The following is a 24,391-nucleotide window of genomic DNA, read 5'->3' on the forward strand; positions in this document are numbered from 1 at the left end:
GTTCTCATGTCAAACCTGAAAAACGTTTATTAATTCCAATTGAATTCCCTTTCTTCGCCACCAGCTGCATGCCCCGTTTTGAAGTTAGTCTTTTGGTGAATTCATCCCATTTGGACTGATCCTATGAATGCCAGAACGCAGATATTTTCCTTTGGCCGCTTCGTTTTTTTAATATATATAGGATCCTCAAACTCCAAATGTTTATTACCCTTTCCCGCCGAATTTCTGCACAAGCTGTGAGACAGGTCAACAAATGAATCTCCTCTTCCCCGCACTCGTGCAAATAGCTTCAGCAATTTTTTTAACTGGCCTTTTCATTTTATCTCCAGTTTTTGTTACAACTAGCCGATGTTTACACCTAATTGTTTTTATTTTGTCTCATCTTTAGGTCTCAGTTTTATCTCCAAAATTCTTTCAAGTGTTCGTGGCTCTTCAGGGACTTTGTCTGGATGGTTACACGTCAGTTCTGTGGGCGGACCTTCGTGCTGTTTGGTTTACATTCCATTTTTGAAAACATTGTATACGAATTCAACCCTAGACATGGTTGCCAATAAATTTGGCTGATCTTATTTTACCTTATGACTCTAAGCCTTTGTTTTCTGTTTTCCCTCCCAAGACTTGAAATGTCCATTCGTGATCCTGCCCCAACCTGCATCCTTGAATTCGTGATTGTTTACCATGACTTAAGCTGAACACCAAATGCCATGTAGATTAAACTCTCAAATAAAAAAAAAACCGCTTCAGTAAAATATCTACCGGTATAATACACCATGACATTTATAAAATGCCTTCCTTGTGGCTCAAAGGCTTGTCTTAATTTGGCAGCTGGGACAGCAACATAGTTCCAGTTGCTAAACCAGATTGCCCAAGGGGGTGCATGATAGTGACATAATACGGCAGGTTGAAAAATTTCTGAGAAGAAAAAACTGGACTTCCACTGATAGAGGCGAAATTGAGAAGGCTTAGGCATATGGATTACAAAATTTATCGGGACGATGAAACTAGGTCGGATGGAAAGCTGCAGGCAGATGGTTAAAAAGATGATAAAAGCGCGTTTTGTGTTGCAAACAAATAATTCCCATGACGACTATTATCTTACTGGCTTACATAATTTTATGATTTGAACTAAACAGGACGAGTATGTTGTTCAAAGCGCTGGCTATACACGCGCCGTGTTTTAATTAGTCTAGACTTCAGGTTTCTCATATACACTCATTATGCAAAATGCAAATGTATAAAACAATCGGATACCATTTGAGTTTCCTGGACACCGCTAGTTTTCTGTTGAAATTAACTATGAACCCATGATTCACTCATGGAAAATTTCTGAGAACGGGCTGCTCGCTGGCTTATTGCCATGTGAATCATGCACCAAAAGCAAGGAAGATGTGACAAAAGACATTCCGGCAATTTCTGCGCGCAAAGCAGTGAAGTATTGAGGTTTCTCCCTGGCGGGACATCATAGTTTTGCTCATATGAATATGCAAATTCGTATAAGCACAAAAACAAATGGGATACCAAAATGTATTTACAATATCCAGAAATATCAACGAAACTAAGAATAATTGAAATTTTAAAAAAGTGCATTTCTCAAGGATCATTGTAGGAAATGGTGTGCATTGCAACTTTGAAACAAAAATAATACTCTACTTAAATTGCAGTTACAAGATTTGCCCGGTTTTATTACACGAATTGCATCAATAGCTGCTACTGTGCCAAATGATTTATCTGATAAGCTTAAATTTAAACCAAATTCATTCGACATTAAAATTAAGCGACTTACAAATCAAAGTTACACTGATTGCGAAATGTGTTATCGAACCATACACCATCGGTAATATTTAACTTTATTTACCTTAAAATTCCCCCATGATCTCTGAAATTAGGAAGCACTTCAAACAAAATCATTATGTGTGTTCAGTGGTTGAATTTGGGGTTGAAATTCACGGCGTTTTTCAAAGCTTATTTCAAGTAAAGATACAGACTTATCAACATTATTTTACCGAAGTATTAACACAGCATGCAGGCACATTCTTGCCGATTGATCTATTTATGTTTTCTCGGAATGACGTGCATGTCTGCGCATCCCGGTCTTTGACTTTGATCACCTTTTTAAATTTGTTCCATACAAATCGTCTTTACGTCTGCGTTCCAGACAATCAATGAATCACATTATCTCTTGACGATATGCTTAAAGCCCATTCTGGGGAGATATAATATATCATAACATATACATAAGATAATAGAAATGAATAAATACTGGTTGTATTGAAAAGAAATAAATATCTGTACATTATTCACAGCGTTTGAATGTCCAATGTATCGATAAAATACCGATGATGACGTCAAGCCTTTGACAATAATGAGCTACCAACCTTTTTGTGAATTCCAATTTTTAACATGTTCATTGGTCCAGTTTGAAATCTATTTCATCTGGACACTAAAAGTAAACCTCTCAGGGAAATTTATTCTAACCACTCCCATCATCTTGTCTTTATTCAGTGAAGCAACCTCATGGTGGATATGGAATTTGAAGGAAGTCATTTTGATATAGCTTGGTGTTGCTGCTATGGAAGCAACACAACAGTGAGAACCAATACAATACCATTACCAAGACACGGCGTAACCTGCAATGCATTTACAATGGTGGCCGAGCAGCAGTAACATTGGCCGGTGAGTTACACCTTTCTGTTTGTGCGTTGCATGTGGGGCTATTTAATAAACATTGCATGATTTGTGTGAATGTTGGTTCGAATTTAAAAGTGCTGTATTCTAGTCTGTCCGTCACAAGTCCATCATAAGCCATTCAGTCTTCAGCCAAGTTACAAGCTGTGACGACAATTTAAGCCTTCCCTTGTCATTGTTCACCTTATTATGTATATGACTGGTCTAACTTCGAAAGAAATTGCGACCGGATTTGTGATGGACTTGTCAACAACGCCCAGAATCTAGTTAAGACTAATGCAGATGTCTGACGAGATAAACCACTTTTCCAAAGTGTAGAATACATGAAGTACATCGATATCAGAAGGTGGAATGCTTCCATTTCTTAGTCTCTGACTGAGGAGATGTCAATCACATGATGGTGCACATTCTACTCTTGATCATTGTCGTCCCTTTACTCCCTTTCTTTCTGACCAGCATGGCGTTGTCCATCGCTTGGGCGGCAGCCACAACAGCCATAGCCGCAGCCTCTGCGTTGCCGCTCTGGGCGGCCTGCGCTGCCCGAGCCGAAGCCAGGGCAGCGGCGTGTTTGGCTTCCTTCTCCATCAATGTGCGTCCGCGGTCCTCGGTTCGGGATTGCTCCGTGATCAGCTGGGCTACGGCGCCGGCTAGAATAGCGGCCACAAAGGATGCAGCAACCTGCGGCATGGATCAGAGGGTGTAAGATTTTATACAGGACAAACTCCCAAAAAAGCCTATATGAAAAGCTAACATGCTCTTAAAGTTTACCGGGCACCCTCCTTCGAATGGTAACTTGGGCCTGCATTGGACTGAGCTGTGAAACCAAGAGAGCAATGTAGTCGGAGCGGAAAACTGAAGTCAGGTTTGTCTTTATCCCTGTCGTTTAGGGTACAAAGAGTATGACCAAATATCAGCACCAGACCTAATGTCAGTTCCAGTAAGACTTTCAACCTTCATCGACGTGTAATTTATAAGAACTAGGCCTACGTACAGTGCTCTCCAAGGGCTTGTGAAAAAAACTTACTAGGCCTAGGTCTTACTCGCGTGGGACTGTAAGTACAGACGTACCACTCAACAACCCAACTTGCCGAAAAAGGCTGGCCGCCTCAAGATAGACGTGCAGCTGGTCCGTACATCTTACAAAATTAAATGTCATCATGTTTTTATGTGTCAACTAAAAAGATCAATTATAGTCCAAATAGCGAATGAGTTCATCGTCAGTCACCTTCTTTATCTCTTTGAGTTCGTCCTCCATGGACACCCTCCTCCAACCATTATCCAGCTTCCATTTAATCTCCGCCTTCTTGTTCGTCTTGACCGGCGGGGAAGTAAGCACCCTGGGGCTATCTCCCCTGGGAGGGGAGGGAGAGGGTCTGGGCGGTGAGCCCGAAGGTTGGAGACTGCTCTGAGAACTGTTGCGGGATGACGGCTGGTCATCTGGTTCCTGGATGCTGGGCGTGGATTCGCTGAGCTGGATGTCGAGGTTAGCAAGCCAGTCAAGCCAACGTGTGATGGACAGGTCGGCCTCTCCTGCGATTAACGATGTAAACCGATTGGAAGGAATTTGTATTATTGAAAATCTGCAAGCATATCACATCTTTGAAGGATAATTTTAGCTTCTGAACAGTTCACTAGATCGGGCATGAATGGTTACCATCTTTGAATACATGAAGAGAACGTTGCCATAAGTGGAATATCAATTTTAAGTTTCGTAACATTATCCTTCAACGCAGAAGGTCTAACCCACCGGGCAGAGGCAATAAACAATCCACGTTCACTTTGCATTTTTGGTCTTTTATGCAAACGTCCATCGTCTTCTTCCTGGCTGCAGATTCTCGAATGACGTCTAACAGAGCGATCTCTAGTTCCTCCATGATTGACTCACTCCTGTAGTACATCGAGCTTGGTAAAACCGAAACCTATGAAGAGAAGACAGAGCAAAATTATAGCTGAAGATTTTCAAATCCGATGTTTACTTCCCTGGCTTTCATACTTTCCTTTTTAAAAGTACAAAAAAATCAGTAAAACTAAACTGAAGAATCATGATTCAAATGCCAGAGATTACAATTATACAATAATACTTGTAACATGTTGATCATAAACAACACGTGTTCTTTTTTAATAAATTTAATAGAAAAAGTTTATCCAAGTGCGACGTGTGGCAGGGGTTGCACCACTGCGTGTCGACAGCCACACTCAGCCTCACCTGATAGTACAAACCGGGCCATGATGCCAAGAATCTCTCGGCAACTACCAGGAATCTCGCCAACACTGTCCACAGTACCTCCGTGGCTCTCTTCTCTCCTTCCTCGTCCACGGTGACACGGACGTAGAGATCGACCCTCTCCAACTGACCAGTGTCCGGCTGTTTGATGTTCACGGATACCTGACGACGAAAAAAACCGACTTTGCTTAGAAACATCCAATTGTTGACAAAAGGTGTTAGGTCTAGACTACTGTACCCTTTGCAACCAATGGCGTATCTGGCTTTTGGTGTGGGGGGGGGGACAAATTCAAAGCGGATGCGGCTTCAGGCTCACTCAACATGGTGTTGGGAGAAAAACACATCAAAGCCTTGCTCGCGGAGTCACGGTCCTGACATCTTTGCTTTTATTTCATGATGTTCTTTTCTTAGGGTTTCGGTGCTAGTATTTGGTGAATAAATATACGGAGTACTTTCCTACCGATGAATTATTCTTTGTAAAAAAAAATCCGACGCCTGTTAAAATCCCGTTTCTTTTATAGAGACAGCTTGAAATTCAGTTCCTATTTAAGAATACCTATGTTATTTGTTTAACGGTACTTCTAGCCAAACACAGCATGAGGTCGCGTTTCACCGTACCTGTCCCATTTTAAGTAGCACCCCGTTCTTCCAGTGATGTCTGTACATGGCACCGGGGGTGTTGGTTCGACACATGACGAGAAGTCTAGGTACTAACCCAGGGGGTGTGCCCAGAGGGAACGTGTACCTCCAACCAATCTGCGCATCACCCTTGAAAGGTCTGGGGGTCCAGTTTAGTGTCTGTAGATAGATGACGACGAAACATGCCAAATTGAAATGAAATATTTATGAGCATCTTAACAAAGTAGGACGAAACATTGCAAAGGAATCCATTTCGTTGATTTTTTTTTACCAAAGAGCAGCTACAATATTCTGAAAAACCGTAACACATTTAAAATTGAATAAATAAAAACCAGCGTACCAAAATAGCTATCACATTAAGATAATTTGTCATCAACCACTCCGGAACGGGGCTGAAGTAGATAATTTTAAAATGGCTATCACTTTAAGATAATTTGTTATCAACCACTCCAGAACGGGGCTGAAGTAGATAATTTTGATGAAGTTTGACGACTCCTCCCCATCACTGTTAATTACCATTCTTCAAAGTGATCCACAAGCGACAAAATGTCTGCAGTTTTGATAATATGAGCGATAGAGATTGCCGATTTCGGATTGTTATGTGTAGATTAGTATACACCTTTTCAGACAACTGAGTAAATTTTTTTTCGGAGTGGTTTTGGAATGTTGGATGCTTGGTTAATGATTCAATACTTTACTGTAACTTACAGGGCCTGTGTCTGGGGTAAGGCCGAGCAGTGGTAACCTGTGTTGTATTTTGGCTAGCAAGCCTGGGTAGTTGGGCAATTCGAGGCATTTCTTCTCAGCATCTCCGTGGGCATCGGCAGCTCGATTCAGAAGCCCTAGCCTGGCCATTAGGTCTAGAACTAGCTTGGTTTGCTTCTCGTTCATGTTTAGGTCCTGTTAGAGATATATTTTTAAAACGAAACAATATTAAGGATCTTTAAAAAAACCACAAACACACAATAAGTTTAGGGCAATTAAGTTAGAGCGGTACATCTGAAACTCCGAGAAACTTGACATATTTTAATGCCTGAATTTTCGTGATTAAAGATCTAAAAATTATCTTTCCCGTTCAGTGTCACTGAAACATCAAAACTCAATTTTATCCGATTCTAAATTTGAATATGAGGATAAAACTGTAACAGTGCCGTAGCCACAGGGGGCCTGGGGGTGCGTCCCCCCCCCCCACACGCACACAAATCCCCCCCCCCCCAAAAAAACGGATGAATGGATATTGAACAAGGCTAACAAATCTTGCCCAAAAAAACACACCACCGAAATCTGGTGCCTCGCCCCATAAGATGCTGGTGCCCCTTTGTGCACCCACTCTAGTAAAATCCTAGCTACGCCACTGAACTGTAGTGACCACAAATATGACAGGTCGGACCTCAAACATTTCCGCTCATGAATGAACTCATTCCTGCAACGTTGGGAATGACAAAATTAAAACGGTTGTTTATAACCATCATAGCGTTACCTGCCAAAGCAACGGGAACATAGACTCGCGAACCAGTCCTTCCGTGGCCACCTCCTCCAGGGCTTGAACGAGCACTGCCGGGTTGGGCTTCTTGCTGTTCCCGCTCTCTGACTTGGGCCAGAAACGCTTGGCTTCAAATCGGAAGGCCTTTTTGGTGTCGCTCATGTGAACGAGGCACAAGGCTTTGGCCAAAGCCGGCGGGTTGATGCAGACGAGATTATCCTCATCAATGCCACTGAGGCCGCTAATGCATTGCGTGACACCCTGAAAATTGGAACAAAATATGAATCAGTGAATGAGCTGATTGTTTGAATTCCATTAAAGCTGCAACGCTCACTATATTAAAGCAATGGCTATACAACTGTACCTGTTCAGGGCAAGAATTATAAGCACATGCTGGTACATTTCGTCTACAAATAAAGTAGATTTGTAGGCTGATATGATCGTTTAGACCCCCGTTTTCCACAACCGTGAAGACTCATTGTAAACTTGTTGGACATAAATTATGGGACCTCTAACAACGTTCAAATTGTGTCTACTTTATTTTCCGAGGGGAATCCAAGCTGTAAAACTGCAACAAATGTTTAAATTAACAAATAATCGCAATTTTAATGACAGACATTGCGTTTGTTCACCAAATGCAAAGCAAACACTCCAAAAAAGTCAAGCATCTCCCCATTTTACAATGGAATTTTTGGAGCCCATTGATCATACTGAATTCAAGCTAAAGTAAATCTTACCGAGGTTTCCAAAAATGCCACTTCGTCTGCCTCCACCTCTTTGCTCAGACCGACTTCATGTTTGGCGAAAAGTTCATGGACATCTCGAGCAGAAACTACAACATTGGACTCCTTCCTCAAATTAATGATATCGTCATAAACATCGGCGGTCACTGGTCGGATAGGCATACTTTGTTCCACTGAATACTGCCGGCTCGTATCAAGGACAGCTTGGAGAATATCGCGCCTTACGTCATCAAGCCCCTTGAAGTAAAATCGTTAGATATCAATCGACTTTGACATTATCAGAACGATATGTCTTAGATTTCTTTCCTGCATGCAAACCGGGAAAAAATATACACCCCGAGCACAGTTTGGCAAGAAATTTCGTTGCAACCTCAAAACTGTATGCGTGGGAAGCACGCAGAATTCTGGAATTCACCTCTCTTTTGGAATTTCGTCACCGAGGCGAAATACAATGATGTCATGCCGAAACAAAAAAATCTCTGAACTACAAATATGGCTATGGAGGAATATCTAGTCTGATTTGTACATCATTAAACAGGGGGTTCTAAGCGGACCGTAGTTTCGCGATATACTTGATAACTTGAAAGGTTTGATGTGTACCTTGGCAGTTTTGCTACTACATCGGATTATGGATGTTGGGGGGCTTGGGAATCTCTGGAGTAGTTCTTCCAGATGTCTCATTCGTTGGTTACACTTCGGCGTTCTGGCCGTCTCAGAAAGGTTCCTGCATACGGCGGGTAGAATAATATTTTGGTCAAATGAAACGGCACGCCTCCCTGCATTCTCGAAAGGGCCCTATGTACACTCGACTTTGTCTCAGTCTCTGGCTTCGCCTGGTCATTGTTAACCCCTGGATTGGAAGTTGTTTGCTCAATTAAACAGAAAGTCATACACCTCCAACAAGAACAACAAACCATATTGTTGAAAGGTTTTTATAAAATTTGAACGTTACAGCCATTTGGTTTCGATGTCAGAGACGAAGCCCGAGTCGCAGACGAACGAAGTATGGCGAGACCAACATGCTCATTCTGTTGGTGCATACCAAATAGATGTAATTATACAAGGAAAGGGAACGCCCCCACCATTCCCAGAGCCTCCCTCCCTGTTCGAAAGTTTGAAATGAGCCAGACATACAAGTTGCGGTTCATTTGCTGTCAGCGCCCCCTTGAAAAAGCGTGTGCACCGCCATGCACCAAGACGTTTCACCCGCTTAAATGCCCTTTGTCGAACCGTGGTTCAGAAATCCTGCTATCAGTCACATCTATTTTGGTTGCCTTTCTCGCCATCATTTTCACCTCAACAGTTCAACCTGCATTTGCTCAACCATTGTGTGTTCCTTTTGAAGTCAGTCGAGCTAAGATTAACTTCGGTTCGTGCTCGAACTTCATTTGAGTAATTGCCACGTACGAAGTTCTTTTTCACCACAAAACTTCTAACGGGATCTATCACATTCTCGTGAAGAGGGTTTCAATGATGGGATGACATAATCATTTCTGTGACATTAAAACAACATCGTTATGCCCAATATCATGTGCTTTTGCCATCATCAGGTATAACAATACACACCGTAGGTTGTGCACTTCTTGCTGTATTTTTTGTATGCAGTGCGCATGTCTGTTTCTCAAGATGCCAAGTACGTCTTGACATTTATCCGCGTTCCTCTCTTCTTGGCTGAGTTTATCGACGTGTGTACCAATAATAACTATCCTGCTCGAAGGAACCTGCATTAAACACAGAGGAACGAAACGGAGTGTACATGTAAGCGTGTGCAAAATATAAAGAAATATGTATGCAAAACGACAAGGACAGATGTCTTACTGTTTTGTGGGATTGCATGGTTGTTCCCTGTTTAGAGTGGTTAGGGTTGGGGTGCGGCTGAGTTTGTTTGGGTCGAGTTGACTGAAGGCCTCAAGCCCTCCATAAAGTGTCACTTCTTAGTGAAATGTACAGTTAGTTGTTACCTTTGCCCATATAAGGTCAACAATTTTGGCCACTTCCTCGCAGCTTTCTTGGTCGGCCAAATTGAAGACTATGACTGGAAGCGTAGCAGGTGTTAAGAACAAGTGATGAAACTTCTGCCAAACCTGAAGTAAAGTTAAGATAAAATTGAGATTTCAATAAAAAGGACAGAATGGAAGTGGCAACCTACAGGGACGCACATCAAAACTTAAATATTTTGGCAATATTTTTTCAGTCACTTCAGAATAAATGAATACCCGAGTTGATTGGCACATGAATGAAAGAAATGTGTTTTCTTTTCTCGATGTACATGTGACAATCTTTCTTTTCATCAGGAGTTCCAGTTTTTCAATTGATATTTATCCAACTGATTAATGATTAATTTAAATGTATGTTAATTTTCAGAACTGAGAAGAAAGCAAGAAAACACAGGCACTTGGCAGCTGTCTTCCTTTTCCCAAACATTAAATCCATGCGTCGTTTAACCCCCGAAAATATCCGAAGCTTTTTTGAAATTACTTTTGCACCCGTCTTACCTTCCGTCCTGCCAAATCCCAAACGTCCAACACCATTGATCGTTCATATCCCGTCGGTTCGTTTTCCAGCAAATTCTCTGGGGAGGCAAGACAGATTTTTTTCTCCCACATAATGTCATTGAATCCAGGCAAATCAATACCAAATCTGGACCCTCCTGCTTTTAATGAATTGCGCATTTTGGCTGAGCCCAACCAGCTAAGCGTCAGGCACTGTGGTTGAGCGCGAGCTGAAGATGGGATGGGGCGGGTGTGTAGCTCTTGATTAAATCGAACACGCGATCGCTTCCGTAAAATTGACTCACAGTTGTTCAAATGTGTACTCCTGGGAGTTTCCGGCGAATTTTGAATGAATAATGAATCGGAGCCCCTTAACACATGTTAACACATGTTCTTCAAAAAAAAAAAGAAATTGATTACCATGTGTAACAAACGTGTGTTGTGCAGGACATGTGTTTTTGTTTTTATTGGAGGTATATTAAAAATTGGAGTTTGAAGTAAAGACCGGAACAGACAACCACCTCGGCCCCACATCTCAAGATAAACAAAATCAGTAACTTGAAGCATCTAGTTCTGAGTGAGGTACGTCACCCGATCGGGCTACCCACTGCTGTTATTAAACCGAGTCTTTTAAAGCAAAATGTCACGGTTCGAAGCGTACTGGTAATATATTACCGCATAATGCGATATGGGTGCCACACTTGAATGTGAGGTTCAAGTCGACAACGTGTCGAAGTGAGCGTTTTTCCCTTGAATAAAATAAGCTACAAGGTTACAAATTTGGGCAGTGATTTAAACCACCTTTCAAAATGGATCTTTTCCAACGGAAAAAAAGACTGGGTAGAGGAAAAAACAACGGGATTTATCTTCTAGGGTTCGAACCCTGGACACCTCTACTAACCCTTTCCTTTAACCACACTACGCAATAGAGTGAACTCCTTTTTAACTTAATCTTTTGTACCCATGGCCCTACATTATGCTGAAGCTGTATTGTCAAGTCTTGCACTTATTATGATATTCTGCTGGTAACTTCGAAATGTACAGCATTTTGTTTTAAAACCCAGGTTTATTCAAATGGATGAACGGTTGTAACGCGTGGGTAAGCTTTCCCTGTTAAAACATTTCCATCTGATGCTTCCCCGTTTCGTCTTTGAATGAATATTGCATCTGGCCATGCAATACCTCTCCACCGAAGCAACAGAGACCTTGGATGCACATTAACTAAATTTGAAGTGCATGGCAGGCCTAGCAACCGTGGCATCCTGGCACCCCGGGGAGAATGTCAGAAGATATCCGATAACTAGCAAAAACAATCTCCCGTTTCTTCTGCCTACAGCCTGGTTGTAACAGAAAGTCAGGCTGCAACTTCATCAATCACTTTTTTTCAGGCCATCCCCTGCGTCTCAGTGTTCGAGATACTCAAATTCGTACAGTGAATATTGATCTCTCCGACAGACAGATAACCCCATGCTTAAATCTTAGCCTGCTGTGCATATTATCTACGATTGCTGCCAGACTTTATAATTCATAATAAATGTCCTTGTTCCTTATATTTGGCTTTGTTTTATCAGGTTTCAACTGAAAAATTAATATACATGTATTACATATTTTAATAACAGTGTTGGTAACTTTGTAAGTTATTTTATGCAAATCCGTCTTTGGTGTTTCAAAATATCGACGATTAACTAACCGTAAGTAGTCCCATGAAATGGGCTCCACACATGAACATCCAACGATTCCGTGGTTCCGTCGGAGGTTTGTGAGCTACCGCTGGCCAGCGACTTTGCCAGGCTGGTCTTACCGCTCCCCGTCCCGCCAAGAAGCAGCACGCGGCGCCGGTACGCCAAGCTCGACTCTGGAGAAATAGACTGCAGGTCACCAGTGCTGTCTGCGTCTTTATTGATGATGGCTGGCGGGGAGCCAGGGAACTCTTGGCACATGATTGGCTTTGCGTGTCCAACTGAAAGGGGGAAATGAAATTATTGCAAGAGGTTAGTTTTAAAACCACTGTCAAATATGACAGCTAAATTCACTAACTTAAAAATCATCAGGTTTAATAATATATACATTTACAAAGGCGGATCCAGACCCTTTTGTTTTTTTGGGAAGGACCAAAACTAGTAAGCAGCGTCCCCTGTGCACTTTTGCATTTACCAATTGCACAGGTCACAACCATGTGGCGTAGCTAGGAGTTTACCAATACGGGTATAAAGGGGGCACCAGCGTCTAATTGGGGAAGGGCACCAGCTTCAGTGGTGTGGTTTTGGGGGCAATTTATAGTTAGCCCTATTCAGTATCCATTCATCCGTTTTGTTTTGTTTTTTTTTCCAGTGAAGGGGGCACCTGGGGGCACCGGAAATTGTGGGGGACACATGCCCCCAGGTTCCCCCCCCCCCGCTCCGTGGCTACGCCACTGGTCACAACTAAGCAGCTGCTCAGAAAAAAATGCTCTGTCCATATGAAACAATATCGATAAAAAATAAATAACGTCATCGGTTTAGGGGTTGGACATAGCCCTGTTGCCCCCCGCCCCATTCACCCTTGTACATGTAGTGCAGTTTTCGATTCTGGAAATTTGCCAGCCTGTTATGAAACGCTTAGTTTTGGTATCTAAATATTAGTGTGACGTGACTGCTACACCATGCTTAAAAATTGCCTCCAAATTTGATTTGTGAAATTCGACTGTCTGAATTCCTTGACTTATGTTTCTTTACCAATTTAATCTTGTCGCATTTCATTCTTTTTCTGGCAAATTAACCTACACTACTTCCAATTCACTACTGGTGAGTTTTGCATATTGAGTCTGAGTCTCCTTTAACGCCATCTGTGTACTTTACACTTTCAGCTAAAATCCCGTGAGTGGTCATTAGGCGTCGTTAGATTAGGAGCTTTTCACGTAATAGCAATGGTACATAGATATTGCGGGCCTGTCAGGGATACGACACCTGCTTTGAGTATTCCCACAACTCGAAATCCACTAGGAAGGAATTATCAATTTTTTATACATATCTAAATGTGATTTTCTTTACACGCGCCATGGCACATGATGTAAAAAATTACAGGTGCAGAAACTCAACATATGTTTAAATCCTTTGAATAGTAAACGGTTTCATTAGGCAAACAACAGATTTCCTTCCGAAAGATTGTAAAAATGCAGATATTTTATCATAAAATTAAGGGCAAATTATATTCGAAATAAGCTGTTTGTGTAGAATTTAAAGAAAATACTTCTTGAAATCAAGATTTCGTATTGGTTAACATCAACCGTTTGGATGCATCCAGTCAATCATTCATTGCTTACTTTCACCGCTATAAAAAGGTTCGGCAGCTGGAACAATACAATGACGTCATGCTTTCTAGGTTTGACAAGGATTGCATTGCCGGGATGTTTGTATTAATTAATAACGGTCTGAGAGACAACAGAGCGACCTTTTCCATCGACTGATATGCCCTCAGTAAATTATTATCAAGTACTGTATGGCGGAGTTAGGCTAATACTTTAAAGGGAGAAAATGTCCTGGTTGCGAAGTTGTCGAACAATTCTGTCGACGTGAAGTCTTGTACACTGGCTTGCATATACAGAGATGGTTAGGGTCAATAGGGAGCTAGCAAGCGTGAGATCGTGTATTGGTTGCGGTTGGGAAAACAGCGTTCTCTTGACAAATTGTGTGGCGCGTTAACCATGCGCCATGCGCCATGAGCACACTCCGTGAAATCTCCATATTTTCTGAAGTGTAAAAATCCTTCCAGGGTCTACGGGAGCACTGTTTTGTATACCAACCGACGACATCGTTAGCTATGTGCACAAATATTTTCCCAACTTATCGAAATATTGAAATATTTCAGTTTCTGGCCATCCGCGCACAACGATCCCAAACATTAATTTTCGTACTTTCTAAGCGAAAACACGAATTGAGCGACACCATTTTGTACATAACATTTGTTCACTAAACTACACCGTTTAAAAATAAGAATTATAAATACTTTTAAATTTCAACCTTCAATTCAAAATGCACAAGTTTACGTCCGTCTTGGGAACTGGAATTTATGACCAACAGCTCTGGAAAAAAAGGTTAGGCTACCTAGCACTAACAGACTGATCAGAAACAGTTGTTTTCCGAAATCAATTTTGAATTCGATATGATAATCATAGACATAGTATTCCAGTAGGCCTATATGTTTCTGAAGATACTGTACTGTTGTTGTCTCTGTGTCCTACGTTCACTCCTGGGGCCATGTTTGTATTCACTACGCAGATCGATAATGTGGGCATAGGCAGGTGTTTTTGCGAGCGTCATGGCAACCGACATAAAAACAATATTTACCATCATAGAATCTCGCACCAATGAAGCTTATATAAATCTCGCTAATGCCCAGATTTTTTTTAAGCACAGGGGAGGAATCCCTAATAATGACAGTTCTGCGTTTTAAACCTTCACATTTCTGAATTAATGCCGACAAAGTGATTTTGAAAACTTTGAAATGAGAAAACAAATTGACTGTTTACGTGACACATGTAAGTATCTCCGATCTCTTTAAGTGAATCCCGCCTGCGAATTGAACAGAAAAGTCGTAAAAACAGATTTAAATTTGAAAAAAAAACTCTCCCTGTCTTTACATTTTCACCTTCAAAGAATGCTACGTGGGCGGTGACTGTAAACATTTTTGGCAAAACAAATTAAGATCAGAAAGAATTTTTACCTTTTCCACGCAAGCTTTACCCATCAATGAGTATTTTGTACTTTTCTGCATCCTACCAGGAACATGGTTTCAATCCCAACTGAAGTAATCATTTAATTAGTTCACCTTAATTGTCAGTAATGGCATTATCATGTGACCCTCTCTTTGAGACCCGATACTGCGTGTTTTCTACTGCAGGAAACGTTATTAATTCCGGGATAGCGGATGCGATTCATCACTTCTTCGTTTAGATGGAAGTAAGGCCTGATTTAAAGAAATTGGATGAAAATCCCCCGAGCTTTTAATAAAATGAGAGAGAGTACGAGACGGTTTTAAACTAATACAATTTGAAACAGATTGTACGATCCATCCTCAAGTCTATGAGTCATAAATATATCTTGGTTAAAGAGCCCTGATTGGTCAAAACTAGAAGTACATGATTTTGAGGCAAAATTCGTATTTGCGGACAAACACTGTTACAAATCATGCTTCGAATATTTCTTCTCCATTAATACAAATTTAATGTAATAATAAATCACACCTTAACAACATAGATTTTTCTCGTTAGATATCTAAGTTGGAAGCTGCAGAACCTTTTTTATCCAAAAGAAATTGTCAAACGGTAATTTCATTGTTCGTCCATTAATAGCTAAAGGATTTAGTCATGAACCGCATCAGTGAAAAGCAAATAATACAAGGAGATGACATTTAGCACATTGGATCAAGACGTGTAGAAACGAAGGGACGTCTAGTGGTTGAATGCCCTGTTTCTACCTGCTCCGTACGGTTTCACGAGATTGCAAATGAAATTGATGTACTTACGGGTGACAGGTGCAACACGCATAATCTGATATCACGGGTCACGATCACATTAACAACCTGCGATTTGCATGGGCTCTGAAACCGCAGGGTCTCGCAGTCTTGATACAAACAATATGAAAGATTGACAAAGGGAACCTTTCATTTTAATAGCAAGGCTGATAGATAAGTTGATTAAACATTACACAATAGCCTGCAGGTTAATGAAATATTTAGACCCCTTTTTCATACAGTCTATGTTGGCGGACCATGAAAGTTGAACGGTCGAAAACAACCATTTACAGAGACAAGTCTGTTTAGCGAACGTATAGTACTTTGTTGTCCTGGAACGTAGTCACAGCTCTTTACATGAAATTAAATCACATTCTTTTCACGGGAGATGGTTGTGTGTTTTGAATGCAAAATACAAATGCATTATTTTATTTAATACACAAAATTACATGTTTTGTAAATTACATTGATGTTGAGAGAAGGTAAGATCTCCAGAAAAAAAACGCGGCAATCAAAGTTTTGCTGTCAGCCATGAGTTACACAATAATTACACCCTAATCTGATTCTTTTCACAATTATTTGAACACCATTTTTGAGAACAATTATTGGTCCTAGAATCTGCCACATATAAATAGATGTATATAAACGTACTGGTAAAAGTCGTAGTTGCAGTAGGCCTTATAATCACGGCACGAAATCGTTAAATATTACTGACTTACCTTCGTAGAAAGTCAGCGCTTTAACTGCAGAGACCGCACTAGGAGATGAATATCACACGATCACGCTCGATCCATCCCGCTGAATGTAATGAGAAGCCCACACAATGCGTCGCACACGCGCGTTTGGAATTGGGCTGCCTGCTATCGTATGATGAAACAAGCACCAAACACGGCACAGACTGTTGGTGGAGAGCGTGTCCGTCTAATTTCCTGCTGTAATCATTTACATTTTAAGCGCCGTAACTGGAGCAGTGCCACCATATCAGTGAAGATTGGTTGTGTTCTGGGGGCAGGCCTTGTTTTCTGCGAAGTGTGCGAGGGGCGTTTTCAGATGGGACGCTAGCTGGTTGCCCGAGCAATGACACCGCGGATTTGGAGAATATTACCGTTTGAGGGATCCACGTCCGGTATTTACCTACCCGAAGTAGATTCACCTTGATAGATTGCGAAATGTTTCTCTAATGAAGTGGGTGTGTGTGAGTCCGAAAGCTGTTGCTAGACCGGTTGTCATGGCGATGTACCCGACAGCCCTTCACAAAGTGGACTGCGACTTTTACTAATTCATGACTACTCCGGATTGTTCGTGAATACCAAACCACATGCCGGCTCCGATCCTACGTGGAGAACGAGCATCTCAGGGTGTTTTCTAGATTTTTGTCCATGCATTCTCAGGTGCAAATCTGCCAAAATGGGCGATAACGCACTCCAATGCAGTCAAGGTTTAAATTGTAAACTCTGGTGAAGTTTCCTTCATACTGACTTTTGGCATGACTTGCGTGTTGCCTTGTCTGAAAAAAATACTCATGGAATTAAGTGCGTGATAATTTGGTTCAAGTTCTCTTTTATAAATTTAAAGAGGGATTCAACCACAAAAGAAGCGAGAACAAAAAATACTCAAACTGAAAATAGGACGCAATGTAAAGTTTTTGTCCAATCCAATGGAAATGGGGTCAGAACCGATGGAAAAGGACACTTGGAATTTGGCCAATCGAAATTTGGATTTTCTCCAAGGATGGATCCTGGGTACCTTCAGGGCCTCGACTGAACTACTTTATTTATAAATTCAGAGCTTGAGCTGTTCTCAAACGTCGACAAAGCGATCGTACCGTCTAAAAAAAATCCACCGGTGAAGCTTGGATCCAGTATTTAAAAAAAGGACAGACAAAAGTTAGATCGTGACAACTTATCGATTTTACTGACTTTACAGATCATATTTCAAGAGCCTTCTTTAAAATATCTTTAGTACCCCATATTCATATACCTCCAATTGGTTGAAACCTTTTCGGTAATTTCGAGATATAACTGCGTCTTGTTTTCTTTAATTGAGCTTTGTCAGCCGGTTTCCATGACTCGATTAATGACGCGTTTTCAACCGTGGGAAATCAACACATTGGCTGCATGTGCGTCTGTGATAGATATAAAGCGAAACCCATCGTATATTAATTAGCTTTCCGTCTCCTAGCGACGGTGAGGATTCGACAGACTAGTCATCAATGGCGCCGCGTTCGAAGTTGAATCTCATTATGTATGCCTCGACTACCGTAATTTCTTGCGTCTCCACAAAGATAAAACGTTGATTTTTGTTGACATAACATGAAGTCGAATATTGTGTACAGAAAGGACAATAAATGGAATTTCAAGAATTATAAACCAGATTGAGCTTTGGTTTCAAATGTTACATCATTTCTTCCACAAACTCTGTGCGGGAGAAATACTATACATCATGGCGACAGTTGATGTCTGTGGCACACATCGCAATGCGCAGCACGCAACAGGGCACCCACGTACACGGAGTATTTACATGTAGAATACAAACATCGGTCGCCCTTGTACCATCCTGAAAAAGGGCTGAAAGTTCAAGAATATTGGATGAAACTGAAACAACATCCTCGGCCTGTCAAATCCATCTTGCCTGGGATGAATGATACTTAACGTCATTTACAGGAGGTAAACTTTAATCTCACTTTACTCACTGTCAGTCAAGGGAACGGTGAAGGGGTTCCAGGGTTCATTTGTGTTTGCTCGCTTGCGTGCTGTGTGTCGTGTTTCATTCATTCATCTTGTATGATCTTATCACAAGTTAAAGTGCGCGCTGCTGTTAAAGCTTGGGTACTAAACTTGCTCAAGAATTAATCGGGAGGCAACAAAGCAGCTTCCAAATTGTGGTTTGAGGGTGAAATTGTCTCTTGCAATTATTGATCTTTGAAACTAATGAAGTATTTATAAAGCAAAAATGTCAATAACACAGTGACTGCGTTCCACGTATGTAATTTCTGATATAAGTGTATTGGATTGAAAACTTCTGATGACCATAATTTTAGGCACTTCGTTTAATTTATTCTCAGTGGCAACTAAGGACTACAAGTATTTCTGTTCCGTCATGCAGGTGAGAAATTGTCACCGATTCTTGTAAGTTCTTCTAAAGGCAATGCACATTTTCAAAATCAACATGGGTTGTTCTGTAGAACACAGTGAAAGGTCTCAGAAGAGCATAAATACGATGAAATGTCAGGGACATCAAAATTTAATAACATTCCACATACCGTAAGTGGTTTACTGTTGAATATTCATGACAAGTCCATATGCCTACGAGCTGAACCTTTACAGCAACTCGAACAAAAGCGGGTCCACACCACACCCATGGTGGCAAAAGCTGCCTTTAACATTCATAACCCAAACATTGGGAACAACTGAGGCTACTTGTTCATTTTTTTTCGACAAGAGGAGAATTTACAGAGAACCTCAATCTTTTCAAGCAATATCCTTGCGGAGTCTGGTGACTAAAACTAGCATGCAGTTGAATCTCAACTATGCACAGCTAACTTTTAAATAAAGTAATTCCATTAAAAACATTTGACAAGCCAACATTTGCTCAACATTTAACATCGTTTCACAATTTATGCATTCAGTGATATGCAAATAAATTTGTGGATACATCTTTCAGTTTAAACAACTCATAAAAATTCACAATTTCACAGTAAAATAGCAAACCAAATACATGTATTAATATCAAATATCTTAGGTGGTGTGAACGAAAAACCCTAACGAACAGATCCAGTGACAAAATTGCTTTCTTGGGGAGGAGGCGAACTTTTGAGGGGGTGAGACCTTTAAATCATTTAGGGAAGGATGGCGCTTCAATACTCCCCAAATTGCTTTTTTTTCTCGTATTTAAAATAAAAAGGCATTTTTTGTCCCTTTTAAGCCCCCCCCCTTCACCCCTCCCCATTATGCGCAAATGGCACCATATCGGCAGAAGTCACAATGCAACCTGCACAGGGGCATCATCACATGGACAACTGAAGAGCGCCCTCTACTGGTGTCAATACAACCTGTCCCTTCACTAGGCAGGGAACTGAGCGATGAAATTCCAGAGTGTACAATTTTGTCCTTATCTCCTCTTGTCATTTAATCATTTGCACTTCCTTGAAGCTAGAATTGTGTGGATTTTTCTCCCTATTCTGAATATTTCTGTTAATGTTCTTCATCAACTGACCCAAAAAACTTGGACGCAGAGAGCCATGAGCTTTATATATCAAAAGATGAGGACCACTTCCATGGAGCTTCCTAATGCCCCCCCCCAAAAAAAACCTGCTTGGGAGATTTTGTGCTATGCAGAAATGAGCAGGGAACCGGTCTTGACTAAATGTAATGCACTTGACAGAGCACTCTGGCTGGTAACCTGTGGGTTAGCAGAATGATAGCACTGGCATATTGAAGGGGGGAGGCTGGGACATGTTGGCAATTTTCTAAACCACTGAAAGCACCAGCATTTTAGAAATGATACCAGAATAGATATCAGAAATGATACTACCACCTTTCTTGCGAGGGGCGTAACGAGGATTCCTTTATGAATGAAAACATGTGGACAGTCATTTTCAGAAAACTTTCCATTTTGCCTCCAGGACCCCAAACCTGGATATGCCACTGCAATAGGTTTCCCTAAGCATCACAAAGAGAATTTTACTGAATGAAAGAGATTCCTAGTACCGCCTTCCACAGCCCTTGATCCGTTGCCTTCAAACGTGAATATGAAAAAAATCTGACCTTCGATCTCACCAATCTTGACTGCAGGTTACGAAACTGTTTCAAGACTTTTCTTTGTGAGAATACTCTGAAAAATGAAGAGAGCACAGCCCCCAGAAAGGCATGAAAATATGTTCTAAATTGGGAGAGTTCTGCACTTGTTACTGAGCAGTGTCGCTAGTTTGGCCATACTGGGAGTTTTTGTGACCCTGAAATGAAACGTTCCGGGTTCACATTTTGCTGCTCTCGTGACTTACTCCTTATGTCAATAAGACAGTGCAATTCGTTACATCAGATTCTACCGCAATGTGGGGTTGGTCATCAACAGTTCAACTAGGACCTGTACTCTTGTTGAGTGCACTGAAATCTTGCTGAACGTGTCATTAATTGCCAATATGCACTAGGTTGTACTTACTGTTCTACTGCGATCCACACATTTGTTGAACGCGTTGACTTCTTGAGAGCAGTTCAGGGTTCTCCTGGGGTTAGCCGCGTAGCATTTTAAAACCTCGCCCTGTAGGTTCTGGCATATGGGTACACACTGATGCTTTCTGCAAAAAAAGGCAACGACTATCCATTTTCAATAGCTACGCAAACCAAACAGCATACCGAAACCCACACATTTGATTCACCAATGCATTGGTGGATCATATGTGTGGTTAAGTACCTTACATTGCAATATAAGGTACTTAATACAGACCTTAATTGTTGGTACACATCTAACTTTAAATCTTCAGTGTTTAACTTGCAAATTTCTTTTTGAAATGATGACCTGTCATGGTAATTAAAGCATTATACTTCCCGGATGAATAGAAAGATCCGGCCAATCAGCTTCCTTGATTGACTTCCACTTAACACTGCATTTACACTGGTTATTTTTGACAGCAGGTCAGTTCAAGGTTTAGTCAGCTCCATCTTGCCATACTCACATAAATTTGGCTTCAACTTCTTCCGCAGCTTGCTGAAATTTCTCACTGGAGAGCTGCAACAGGGCGGCGTTCTGCAGTCACATCAGAAAAACAAGTTGCATTTCTTGTTCATTCAACATTACCAACACACTTTCCATGAAGGGATGGGCGTGCTCAGTCGGGCAAAAAGAATGCATCATATTTTATCAGCACGTTCATCCCTACATGAAAAGAGAGACAACTTGCAGGGTTATACCAAGAATGCAAAAGATTTCACATTGTCATTACGCATACCAACAGCCAGTTTCAATATCCTACAAAGCTGGTGTAATTAACACAAATCTTGAGCACCTGGGTCCATTCATGACGGGTCCAATCAATATATTGATCTCTTGGCAAAAAAAAGAGAAATCTGATATGTTACATCACAAATATCTGAAGCCCTGAACGCCCAACAGTGTTTCACAGACTGTGCGTCATTTCCAACAAATGTTGGTTTGGGGTTCAATGTTACACTTTACGTGTAACTGACTGATTCTTTGGCATTTTGTACTTAACGTTTTCTCATTGTCTGCTCTTAACAAAGGGGACTGAAATGCACAAAATACAATAAATATTCACTTTTCTCTCAGCTTCAGTCAGCCTCTCCTGCCACAGTTCTTCAGATCGGTAGAGTCTCTCCTTCCATTCTTCATTCAAGAGTTTCAACTGCAGTGCAAGGAAAATCAGCATCACACTAACAGTTGAATCAAATGACCAACCGCACAGGCAAAGCAAAACAACTTCTTAAGTGTAAAATACTCCATAAATAGACTAGCAGGTAGTTTAAACTTGTGACAAACAAGATTCACTGATCTGCTGGTAATGTTGTAGTAAAAAATAATGAGACAGTTACAACGCATTCTGAGACGGCGAACAGATTTCTTTTGACCAAGAAAAATGGATGAATTGTGCCACTGCAAGTCTCATTAGAAAAGGTCACAGAGGCACCTATGGGCACCTGCATACACCTTCAAGCACCTGCATGCATGCACCTTCAGGCACCTGGGTGCACCTTCAGGCACTTCCATGCACCTTTAGGCAACTCCTTGCTCCTAAGCGTCCAGGGAATTTGCAGAAGCAGTGATATACATCATAGAAAAGAAGAGTCACTTACGTAGAAGCAACTGAATGACTTACATTGTAATCATCGGTTGCTGGATAGCGTCTACGGTCACGTTCTGTTGAGAAATACCATCAAAGGTCCAAGCCAGGTTCAAAACCAGAAATGTCAAATTGGAAAACTTGCAAACAGCCTATAACCACACTGATATTTACAGGTCAAATCTAGTATTTGGTTATCAAAATGCATCAAGTTATCATTCAGGAGATGAAATTTCAAATTGCCACAAAATGCTTGGATAATGAAAAGGCCAAATACCTTGGGGCTGCTCATACTTTGGTTGATCAGCACTTTCTTCACCAAGCATACGACGAAGTAAATCCTCTGAAACCTATGATAAAATCAGCGTAGAATCCACATCACTGCAGACCAACTGCGACTTTTAGGATAGAAAAAACTTTGATACAAGTATGTTCACAGCAGGTCTTGAATCCGGGCCTCCAAGTCTTAAGCCACCCACTGTAACCACCTGGCAACATACTCATTCAGTCATGAACGCTGAAGGTAGCAAATCTATTGTTTTGGTACCACTCCAGTGTTTACCCAAAAAAAATGCAACCAGATGTTGGTGAAATATATCAAGAGAGTTGCTAACCCAAACATCACCTCACACCCTGAGTACAAACCAACGAGACTGTTCTGAAAAACTGCAGGTGTTTTCCCTGCTTAATGTAATTTTTCGAACATGTTATTGCTTTCTGAAGGTTAACATATTCTTCAACAAGAAATGAAATCCTCCCCAATTATTATTATTGGCTTTACAGGCTAAGCCCTTCTAAGTTCTGCTAGCACTGGAACTGTTGGTGTCATTGGTCCATCTGCGCGATCACTCATTTGAATTGCACTCAGTTGATGTTGTATGCAAACGCTGACTTGACTTCTGTTTGGAACAATCTTTCACAACCATGATTGAACTAGGCCTAGAAACAAAATGCAACTTGCCATGCATCATTCATTCAGATAGCCCCACTATGTGGCACGGACACTCACTCCCGCTCCATCCTTAGCCACACATCCATGGAACAACGACGTTATTGTAAAGATGGCGACTGTGAGAGCGAGCCCATAAGATTGAATGGGTGAAGGCAAAAAGACTGGAAAATACCAGAACGATGTGAGTGAAATCATTCAATATGGCGCTAAGAAAGCCGAGAGGCTAAGGATAATTTCTGTGTGCAAAACAAATTGCGCCTACAATTATAAGAGGGTGTGCCGAACTTTTTCACTACGCCGACACACAAATTGCATATACGAATGTGTGGCTAAGGATGGATCGGGAGTGAGAGTCCGTGCCACACCAGTGGGGCTAAGCCGCAGCCAAGTTAGGCTATTTTAATTTTTATAACTTTAAATTGGGTTGATCATAGTCAGTTAACAGTAACTGTAGATCCATCCTGCTCCCCGAGACTTCTGGTTTCATGCTCGCCTTACCACTTACGACCTGCAACACCCTCCCCCCCCCGCCTGTCTCTGTCATGTCCGTCATGGGTCCGTGGAGTCTCACATGGGCCAGTCACCAGTACTGCTCACAGTACCTTAACGACGCCAGTCTCGGCATCCCGCTCTACAGCAATACTCCGTGTGCTCGAACTGCTTCCCATTTCTGCTCAGAGGTAAGATATCCAACGCCCTAAATATTGCTGAACTTGTTACTTTGCATGACTTTAACTTCGGACGGACAAAGTTGATTAGCCGCACACCAAGGACATGTAAAATGCACGTCCTATGCCAGTAGTCTGGCATCTATTGCAGGGAAGCAGCTAAAATGTGTAATCCACATTCATCGTAAATAGTGACGTCTGGAGATGATACTCAGCAAA

At 41.4% G+C, this 24,391-nt stretch overlaps 2 protein-coding genes across 2 annotated transcripts; both read right to left on the minus strand.

The window, feature by feature from the left end:
* Positions 1 to 1,650: 1,650 nt before the first annotated feature.
* Positions 1,651 to 17,005, minus strand: LOC110983706 (malignant fibrous histiocytoma-amplified sequence 1-like). Its single transcript, XM_022243182.2, has 14 exons — positions 16,476 to 17,005; positions 11,957 to 12,226; positions 10,270 to 10,346; positions 9,736 to 9,858; positions 9,341 to 9,495; positions 8,375 to 8,498; positions 7,769 to 8,011; positions 7,029 to 7,292; positions 6,257 to 6,448; positions 5,528 to 5,707; positions 4,892 to 5,071; positions 4,433 to 4,604; positions 3,911 to 4,215; positions 1,651 to 3,363 (listed from the first exon to the last, which is right to left on the minus strand). Exons 2-14 carry the CDS (start codon positions 12,204 to 12,206, stop codon positions 3,076 to 3,078), a joined length of 2,553 nt encoding a protein of 850 aa, XP_022098874.1. The 5' UTR covers positions 12,207 to 12,226; positions 16,476 to 17,005; the 3' UTR covers positions 1,651 to 3,075.
* Positions 17,006 to 18,971: 1,966 nt separating this feature from the next.
* LOC110983701 (MICOS complex subunit mic25-like) lies at positions 18,972 to 24,313 on the minus strand. Its single transcript, XM_022243174.2, has 7 exons — positions 24,107 to 24,313; positions 22,830 to 22,902; positions 22,589 to 22,629; positions 22,031 to 22,117; positions 21,431 to 21,501; positions 20,917 to 21,052; positions 18,972 to 20,589 (listed from the first exon to the last, which is right to left on the minus strand). The coding sequence occupies exons 1-7, from the start codon at positions 24,170 to 24,172 to the stop codon at positions 20,551 to 20,553; spliced, it is 513 nt and encodes a 170-aa protein (XP_022098866.2). The 5' UTR covers positions 24,173 to 24,313; the 3' UTR covers positions 18,972 to 20,550.
* Positions 24,314 to 24,391: the final 78 nt, after the last annotated feature.

Source organism: Acanthaster planci, linkage group LG04 (assembly GCF_054643075.1).
Source record: "Acanthaster planci isolate LZ-2023a linkage group LG04, COTS_SCS, whole genome shotgun sequence".
Taxonomy (NCBI): domain Eukaryota; kingdom Metazoa; phylum Echinodermata; class Asteroidea; order Valvatida; family Acanthasteridae; genus Acanthaster; species Acanthaster planci.